The sequence below is a fragment of the Medicago sativa genome, chromosome 4, assembly GCF_051527215.1.
Source record: "Medicago sativa cultivar Bolivia chromosome 4, Bolivia_mono, whole genome shotgun sequence".
NCBI lineage: Eukaryota > Viridiplantae > Streptophyta > Magnoliopsida > Fabales > Fabaceae > Medicago > Medicago sativa.
Window position 1 is genome coordinate 28,104,223 of NC_140752.1, and position 9,389 is coordinate 28,113,611.

At 32.5% G+C, this 9,389-nt stretch overlaps 1 protein-coding gene and 1 long non-coding RNA gene across 2 annotated transcripts; one reads left to right on the forward strand and one right to left on the reverse strand.

Annotated features, from left to right (window-relative positions):
* Window positions 1–1,923: 1,923 nt before the first annotated feature.
* Window positions 1,924–2,585, forward strand: LOC146927477 (uncharacterized). The gene is made up of 2 exons (XR_015005682.1): window positions 1,924–2,233; window positions 2,346–2,585. It is a non-coding gene; the product is annotated as an uncharacterized LOC146927477 (long non-coding RNA).
* Window positions 2,586–5,167: 2,582 nt separating this feature from the next.
* Window positions 5,168–6,649, reverse strand: LOC146927478 (uncharacterized). Its single transcript, XM_085707084.1, has 5 exons — window positions 6,644–6,649; window positions 6,464–6,523; window positions 6,181–6,353; window positions 5,925–6,110; window positions 5,168–5,174 (listed from the first exon to the last, which is right to left on the reverse strand). Exons 1-5 carry the CDS (start codon window positions 6,647–6,649, stop codon window positions 5,168–5,170), a joined length of 432 nt encoding a protein of 143 aa, XP_085563210.1.
* Between the last annotated feature and the right edge of the window lie 2,740 nt (window positions 6,650–9,389).

The following is a 9,389-nucleotide window of genomic DNA, read 5'->3' on the forward strand; positions in this document are numbered from 1 at the left end:
GCAATTTTTTTTTAGAGGGTTCACTTAAAATTTTAATTTCCCTGTTTTATTTTCATTGAATTTTTAGTGAATGAAAATCCCTCTCTGTTTTCCCCCTTTCTTTTTTCTACACTGATTATATCACAAACCTTCCCCTCTCTCTCTCTCTCAAACCCTAGACACTCACCCTTTCAATTTTTTTCGTCAAACATCCACTCTCCGCCGATTCAAACCATGACCGCTCTCTATTTTTTGTTCCTCTTCTCAGATCCACAGTTTAACCTCTCTCGTCTCCATGCCGTTAATCGCAGCACCATCGATTTGTCTATAGTCACATAGCAACGACAATAACGCTTCAGATTTGTTTGCTAATCATAATCTTCTTTGGACCTCTCTCTAGCTGGTTTGTTTTTCTATCTCCTTCTAGGGTTTTAGTTTTTAGTTTATGAAATATTAAGTTTGATTTGATTTTATAATGTTTGATTTTTGTAATAGGTGGGTTCCTCGGCTTGAATTACAAGAACCTTCAGCCTCTTTATCTTTCTAACCAGGTAAAAGCTTGAATATTTTTATTAATTTTGTATTGATGAAAATGGGTTTTAGTGTAAGTTGTATCTGTTGATTTGGTTAATGGAATGAGAGAGAACATCATTTTAATTTTTGTTAGAATGGTGATAGTGTCCTGAACACTATGGCGGTTATGATTTGTGAGGTTGGGTTGCAGCTGCAGCGCCTCTCATATATTTGTTGTTATGAGAATGTGTTGTATGGTACCTTTTAGTAATTTAAGTTTGATATTTAACATCTATGAAGCACAAACACTAACATGAGATATGACACCAATACATGAACATTAGTAATAATTTGAGAAAATGGAATTATTGATTGTAACCTCATCTGTTGGTGTTGTATTTGTGTCAACACGAACATGTGTCATACATTGGGCATCCCTTCAATACTGAGGCTTGATGTCTACATAGTTTGAAGTTTGATTAATGAGCCAATTTATTCATTTTTTCAGTTTAATGAAGGGCCTCAATTTCTATTTGTGAAGAAGTACGAAGTACAAGACATACATCCTGGTGAGGTATAAATTTCACATTGACATTTTGAAAACTGGATGCATTTGATGTTTATTGAAAGTTGAATGAAAGTTAACATTGTTACTGAATCTGTTCTGCATTTGTTTTGGATATTTTACTGAGATTTTTGTTCAATAATATGCTTTTAACTTGTTCATATTTTGGCTTCACTTGAATGGTTTTGTTTTTTGTTGAATCTATATTTGTGTATTGAGTTAATGTTAATTATATGTGAACGTGATTAGACAATTGCTACAAAATTCCTAATAGTGGATACTTGCCAGAGTCAAGGCAGTAAGAAATTTGCTTAATTTCATAGGTTCAAAATTTGTTTGATTGATCCTCTTATCTTTGTTTATGTGCTGGAACACTATAAAACTGAATAACTGAACGAACATAGTGTTTTTGGTTTATACCTAACTTGATGTGTGCTTAAAAGATTTTTGGCTTATCCTTTATCTTGAATATTCATTTAGAAAGGTTATAATAATGAATGTATTGCAGGTGTGAGTGTGTGACTAATAACTAACTACTAGAGAAGCCTCATAAAAAAGTGATTTTTGCTATCATCTCTAGATAAATGGTTGCTTCTATGATGTCAAGATTCACAGGTTTTGGTTGCTGCTAAACTTTGTAAATTTTACTAATCCTTACATTCTTTCATTTTATACAGCTTGTTCATGAAATTGTTCATGTGGATCATTTGTGGAACCAACTTGGTTAACTCACGCATTACATAGTACTACCTCATCTCATGTAATGATTCGCTTCATATTTGTCATTGAATGATTAGTTGGAATGATAAATAGGAGTGTTTGCATTAATATGCTTTTTTGTGATATGCTTTTATAAGGCAGTTAAATATGCTTGACATATCTAGGTACTCTGATTTCATGTCTTATCTCTTGAATATTGTAAGTGGTATATTTTTTCTTTTACTAGAATGTCTTCCTTGTTTCTTAACCTAAAGAGTTTTAGGAGCGTATAAGTCTGAGCAATGTCATGTATTGATGGCAGTTCCTGTTCTGGTTTAGTAGTTGATATTTTTCTGTTCTTCATATAGTTTTGTTTTTTAGTTATGTATTTCAATCTATGTAGTTTTGTTTGGGTACTTTGGGAGAGTTACTGATCGAAAGACAAGTGATCAATGGGGGATTGTTTTTGAAACTCAGGTTCCTCTTTCGCTTCCTCTTTTAATGCTTTTTTATCAAGTTCTATTGTTTTGTGACTTAGCATTATGTGAACCTTATTTGATCTACGTGTACGTGTGTGTGCATGCATCAGAGAAGTTCAAGAACAGCATAACATTAAGGAGATAAAGAGGACCATACATATGTAGAAGAGATCAAAGATAAACTCTACAACATAATTGAAGAGCTTAAGTTTAGTTTATACACATTCATTTTTTTTTAAAGAACTTTAAAATCATTCATGGTTGCTGGACTATATTACACATTGTAATATTACAATTTATGTAAAAAAATTATTTATATTAGTATTAATAATTGCTATTTAGGTGTGTTATTCAGATATTATTATTTTTTTGTTAAAAAAGTGACTATTACGGCAGTTCAAAATGCCACCATGTGCAGGATTTTTTTTTCTTAAAAAATGACCATTACGGCAGTTGAAACTGCCACTATGCTCAATTTTTTTTGCTGAAAAAGTGTATATTGTGGCGGTTAAAACCGCCGGTTTAACCAAACGTGTATTACGGCAGTCAACATGGCGGTCCTTCTTAAACCGCCGCTTTAAACTTTGTGGCAGGCAAAATTTCGACAGTTTTGAAACCGCCAGAAATGTACATAGTGGCGGCTAAAACCGCCGGAACATCCAAATTTTAACCGCCGGAAAATACACATTTTTTTCTATTCAAACCGTAAGTGTAGAAAATTGGGGGTTTTTGCTAAATCTGTTAGTTATTGTTAGTCTAGCCTCAAATAAGTTTTCTCAAGAGTCATAATGATTGTATAATGTTCAGATTTGGTGGATATCGCTCTGGTGGCCGTTCCGGAAGGCATTGCTAGGAACAGAATTGAAGCTTCATAGTTGTGAGTAGCTAGATTACTTTGCGGCATGTTTTTATAAGTTACAAATTTGTTTTATGGGAGAAACAAGTAAATTTTTCAAAATAACTTGTCATATGGTAGCCTTTTCAAAAAAATAAACTTGTCATATGGTAACCTGTGATGAGGGTTTTAATCCTACGAATTAATTTTGGTGATATAAACTATTTTTAAACCTTGTTTTAATGTTCTAATGAGAATTTTATATCTGTTTGCTACAACGAAAATATAATGTAGCCTGTGAGGTACGGCTCATAGTAACAAATGCAAGAACACCGTTTGCTACAACGAAGAGATACGTAGCCTATGAGGTACGGCTCATAGTAACAAAATGAAATAATTACCGTTCACCACAACGAATAGATAATGTGGTCTATATGCACATAGTGAATGATATGAAACTTTATGTCAAGAATTGTGTAATACTTGTTTTCATGAAAGTCTTAAGTTTACAAAAGAGTTTCAACATAAAACATATTTACTTTATAAAGTTAGTTTTATTTTGTATAATTTTCTTCTACTCTTTATTTTTAATTCGTGCGAATTATTGTTTCTCCTTCCCGTCTACCTGGTATTTTATGTTCTCACTGAGTCTATGTGACTCACCCCCCTTCTCTTTCTTTCTTTTTTCTTCAAATTCTCAAGTGGTGGGATAAGTCTATCAAGATAATTGTAGATATCTCTAAGCGTATGCTCCTTTTTGGTAGGCCTATATCTCTAGTAGTGGCCATTATGTAATGACTTCAGTATGGTGCAGCTATGTTAGTTAGCGTATATCTGTGTTTTGGGCTTTATGTAGTACAATGTTAAGTGCTACTTGTATGTAGCTTCCATCTTTTTGAACATATGTAAAAACAATGGAATATGAGTGATGTAAATACTTTCGGATGATATTTTGATGTGAATATGAAATAGGGATATGTAAATATTTTGGAAATGTTGGAAAAACAAAGGAAACTCTGCCAAATTTTTGGTACATCATGTATTAGTAAAAATAGGTGCATATTTATGTTAGGCTTGCCAGACTTATATAATTGTTTAATGTATGTTAGTCTGTGCGCCGGCTATGGCCATTGATAGGGTCGTGACAACATCCAACAGTTAGAATGATTCTGTTTAATATCGTTTGTCGTTTGGATAAGTTCCAGTCGATTTACAAGTGTAATTTGACTAGGTTTCTAAAGGGATTGTTTGTAGGATCGACTTATTTCTAAGATTCCAATCACCAAAAATCGAATTCATGGTACATTCTAAGTTCAATTAGGTCATATCCAACGACCGAAATGATTTTGTTTGATACCGTTTATCGTTTTGGTAAGTTTCAATCGACGGACAAATGTATTTCCATGTTGACTAGTTTTCTGAAGTGATAGTTTGTCGGATCGACTAATCTCTAAGATTTCGATCGATGAAATTCGAGTTCCTGGTTCATTCTTACTTCAATTAGATCACATCCAACAGTCGAAACGATTATGCTTGATAGCATTTGTCGTTTGGATAAATTTCAGTCGACTTATAAGTTTACTTCCTTGTTGACTAGGTTTTTAAAGGGATTTGTCATAACGACTTATTTCTAAGATTGTGATCGCCGAAATTCAAGTTCCTAGTTCATTCTTAGTTCAAGCAGGTCATATCCAATGCTCGAAATACCGTTTGTCGTTTTGGTCAGCTTTAGTTGACGTATAAATGTACTTCCAGTTTGACTAGGTTTCTAAAAAGATAGTTTGTTGGATCCACTTATTTCTAAGATTCCGATCGCCGAAATTTATGTTCCTGGTTTATTCTTAATTCAATTAGGTCATTTTTAGAAATGTCTCATAATTAGGTAGTTCTATGTTGGGATTATTCTGATGTTGAATATTACGTAATTATATTTGTTTTCTTATTCCATCATACTGGTTTTTAACCCAACCCATACTCAAAATCAACCTATCATATTATGATGTGTGTCTTCAAATACTCGATTAAGACAACACATGATACATTTATCATATCTTGTTTCTTATCCCATCATATTTTTCTTTATCTACTAAAACTAATTTAGAACCTGCATAATTTAAACCACAAAACCCATAGTAGAAGAATCACACGGACAACTCTAAATATTTGAAAAAGTAATCAAGACCATTTCGGCCAACATCAAATATTACAGCAAGCATCATTTATGTAAACAACCCTTTTTTTTTGGGGCACAAAATGTTTTTTACATGCAAGGTACTAAAATAATAGACATATACAGTTAAAGTGAAGAATTTATAAGTTGACAAGTGGCGCAAAGACTAAAATCGGACCTACGAATTGTGTAAGACAACATAGTTTATCGGAAAGATGGAGTACTATAAATATAAACAAACTCAATTACGACAAATAATTTTCAAAAACAACTTTTAAAATGTTGATAATTTGATTATTTTCACACAACCTTCTAATTCAATAAGCCCAAATAAACTCTGATCTGATTTTTTTCTAGTTACACCACAAAAATATACGGTTACACCCAAATTATTTTCACACATTCTCTTAGGGAAATTAATTGCTTCTTCTGCTTCAGAACTATTCCTTGCCCCATGCTTGAATTTCTTATTGTACACGTCTCTTATTGAATAACCTAGATTCATATCCTCCAGCTTATGAAGTAAAATAGCCATAAATGCGTGACATTGAAATGCGAACTTTCCTCATTGTTTTCATTTTGTATTTGTTGTAATCGTTCATCTTCCTGTGTGCTAGTAACATTCCATCATATTTGTCATCCAAGAAGGAATGATTATGAATTTCATCAAATAATTTTATATACCAACGTCCACGACCAAAGTCCAAATTCACTTGAAGTTTTGTTGGAAACTCACACCTAGTATTAGGTCTAGGAGCTATTTTACGAGACAAATGATCTCTATTCTTTGCATTCTTAGTACCTTCTCTATGACACACAAATGTTTGTTGAACAACTTCACCCTTGATTTTCTTAACAACATGACATTTTCTACCAGAAAAACCATGTAACATAACAGTTGTAAAACATGAATGCAACATCACGGTCTGGAAAATGATACCTCATTATTTCATCTGAAGTGATTTTCTTTATATTTAATTTCTCAATATCAATCTTACAATCCAAGGCAATTTCAGCATCAAAGTTGCAGCCAAAGTACAAATTGTCAATGTCTTCCATTTCTTCGTCTAATGAATTTTCAACACTCTCTGAACAAGAACTACTTCCATAAACCTATACAATTGAACATACAAAATAAATTAGTAAAGCGGATAAACATTTGTTTTAACTTATTAACTTAGTAATTGAAAAGCATCAAAAATAACTTCTTGTCTGCAACATACCTCATAACTTTCCCCCTCAATTTGGCTTATATCTGCTTCTTCAAAAATATCTAGAATATCCTAAAAATCCATTTTGCAGTTGCTAACACCTACAACTGTATATACACATACATAGATTCAATTAGATACATTCATTCAAAATTTAATCAATTACATATATTTATTCATTCAATTACATACACACATTTGTTAATAAAATGCAATTCATTGTACTATGTTTCATTATCTTAATTACTACCAATTAATTCACATATTGTGTTAAGTTAATAACTAGCGTCAATTAATTAACATACTTCATAGCAATTTTTGCTAACTTCGTTAAAGAGTCAAAGAATCAATTAAATTTTGACTCACACTACTTAATCCAAACTTACGTACAAGCATGATATTATAATACACGGCTCCAAAAAAAAATAAACGAGAATGATAATATCAGATTAAATATTTGATGGAAGTCAGACAGAAATAAATTTGAGGGAAGTGAGCCTATAATTCTGCTTTCAAAATAAATTTTGACTCACACCCCTTAATCGAAAATAAAACGAACAACCAACAATCTAGATTCAAATAATCAAAAATAATATTACCATACACAAAACTAGATTCAGAAAAGAAACTGTTATAATACAAATTCAAATGAGAAAGATTATGTCGAAATACATACCTCTCAGCTGAAAGCAGAAAACAACCAACAATCTTTATCACTCTAGATCTGGACAACAAAGTATGAAGAAATTTTAAACTAGGAATGGACATAAATTGAAGAAGTAAAGGGAGAAGGATAAGTATGGGTTTGAAGTGAAGGGAATGGAAGAATAAAATATTAGGGGGAATGAGAAATATGGGGTTGAAGTAAAGGGAAGGGAAGGGAAGAAGGAAATAAGAGCTTGAAGACATTACTGATTCATAAAAATAAAAAAAAAAGCTTGAAGACAACGTAGATGTGTTGTTCGCTGGCTGATTGTTTGTTTAAACAAGGGATATATTTCTCAATATGGAGGTGCAATAACAAAATAGCTCTTCGTTAATTTCAATTAAAATATGGTGGTTTTTTTCTTCTTCTCAGCAGGTGGACAACTTACAATTGATTGTAATAGATGAACTTGTCGTGCTGCATGAATTGTACCGTCTACTCATTATCATTTGGAATGGCCACATATTATTGTTTCTGACTTGTTGGTTACATCCCAAAAGCAATGGAATATGGAGCTGATTAATGCATTTTTTTTTGACAATGCTACTGCTAGAAATAAATTTAATACTTCGTTACTCCCATCGGTAACTCATGACGTGCCTGTTTGGAAGTTTGAGAGGGATAATGATTATTCTGTTAAAAGTGCTTATAAAGATATCTTTAATAATGATGTGACAGTTGTTCAACACCGTGTACCAGGTAATTGGAATTGTGTTTGGAATTTAAAATTGCCCCCGAAGGTAAATAATTTTATTTGGAGAGCTTGCCGTAATTGTTTGCCCACGAGAATCCGTTTGCAGTCAAAAGGAGTTCAGTGTACTGATAGATGTGCAATATGTGATGACTTTGGTGAGGATAGTACTCATATGTTCTTTACGTGTAATAAAAGCATGCTCTGCTGGCAGCGTATCGGTTTATGGATCCCTTTGATGGCTGTTTTTGATGTTGATGCCAGTTTTCCAAACAATGTATTTGCTATTTTACAACACCTGAACCAACAACAAAAACAAGTATTCAGTGTGACCCTCTGGAGTATATGGAAGCATCGAAACAATAAGGTATGTAACAATGCTACTGAAACAGCTCGAGCTATTTGTGCTCGTGTAGATTCTCTTCTTACTAGTTGGAAGAACGCTCAGATTATTCGTCAACCTATCCCTCAGCATCCCACTACACCGAACGATTTGAAGTGGATTAAACCAAGTCCTAATAGGTTTAAATGCAATGTTGACGCGTCCTTCTCTCAAGCTCGGAATCGGGCTGGCATTGGTGTGTGTATTCGAGATGATAAAGGTCGATATGTTTTAGCCAAAACTGAATGGATGACTCCACTCCTTGAGGTTTATTATCTGCAATGTATTGGGCTTGGAGATGGGTATTGTGGACTTTGAGCTTGATTCAAAAACTGTAGTGAATGGTCTTTATGGTGGTAAATGTGGCGTCTCTAATTTTAGCGTAGTGATTCAAGAATGTGGATGTCTGTTAGCTTCTGATTTAGTAACCTCCGATGTTAGGTTTATTCGGAGACAAGCCAACGAAGTGCCCATAGCTTTGCTAAGGTGGCTTCACGTCATGCTAATTTCCATATCCATATTAGGATTCCATCTTGTATCTTTACTACTATTATAAATGAAATGCAATAAGTTTCTTCTTGTAATTTTTTTTGTGTGTGTGTCATGTGTAGGGTAAATGCCATCGAGAATCACCAAGTTGGTATTCATGCCCATGCAAGTTAAACATCCTTGCAATATTTTACCACTTAAGGTCTGTTTAGATTGACTTATTTTTAAGTTTATGCAAAATAACTTTTGCAATTTTTTTTTTCTTCATGTTAATTCACAAGTAGAAGCTATTTTTAAGCTTATGAATAATACATAGAAACTTACTTATTTGCATAAACTCAAAAATAAACCAATCCAAATAAACTCTTAAACTATTGGTTTATATATTTTGATTGTGTGTGACAGCTATATCTTATAGTACAATTCAACAATTAGATAAGATTACATAGTGTTGAAATTAATAGTTTTTATTTTCTGAAACGGTTGAAATTTGTATACCAACAATTAATTAAAAATAGTAATATTTTTTTTTTTTAAGGAATATATTTGAATTGGTTTTGTCACCAGTGTATACGGTCTATGCCAAATACATTTTTTTTATTGATGGGGTCCATACTTATAATATTTTTTTCCACACAAAAATAAATAAATAAATAAATAAATAATAGGA

What these genes read in the sequence shown, in the direction of transcription:
- LOC146927478 (XM_085707084.1), bottom strand. An exon ending in TTGAGGGGGAAAGTTATGAG is followed by an intron (nt 6,354 to 6,463) that starts GTATGTTGCAGA and finishes TCAATTGTATAG; the next exon opens with GTTTATGGAAGTAGTTCTTG. An exon ending in ACTTCAGATGAAATAATGAG is followed by an intron (nt 6,111 to 6,180) that starts GTATCATTTTCC and finishes TTTTTCTGGTAG; the next exon opens with AAAATGTCATGTTGTTAAGA.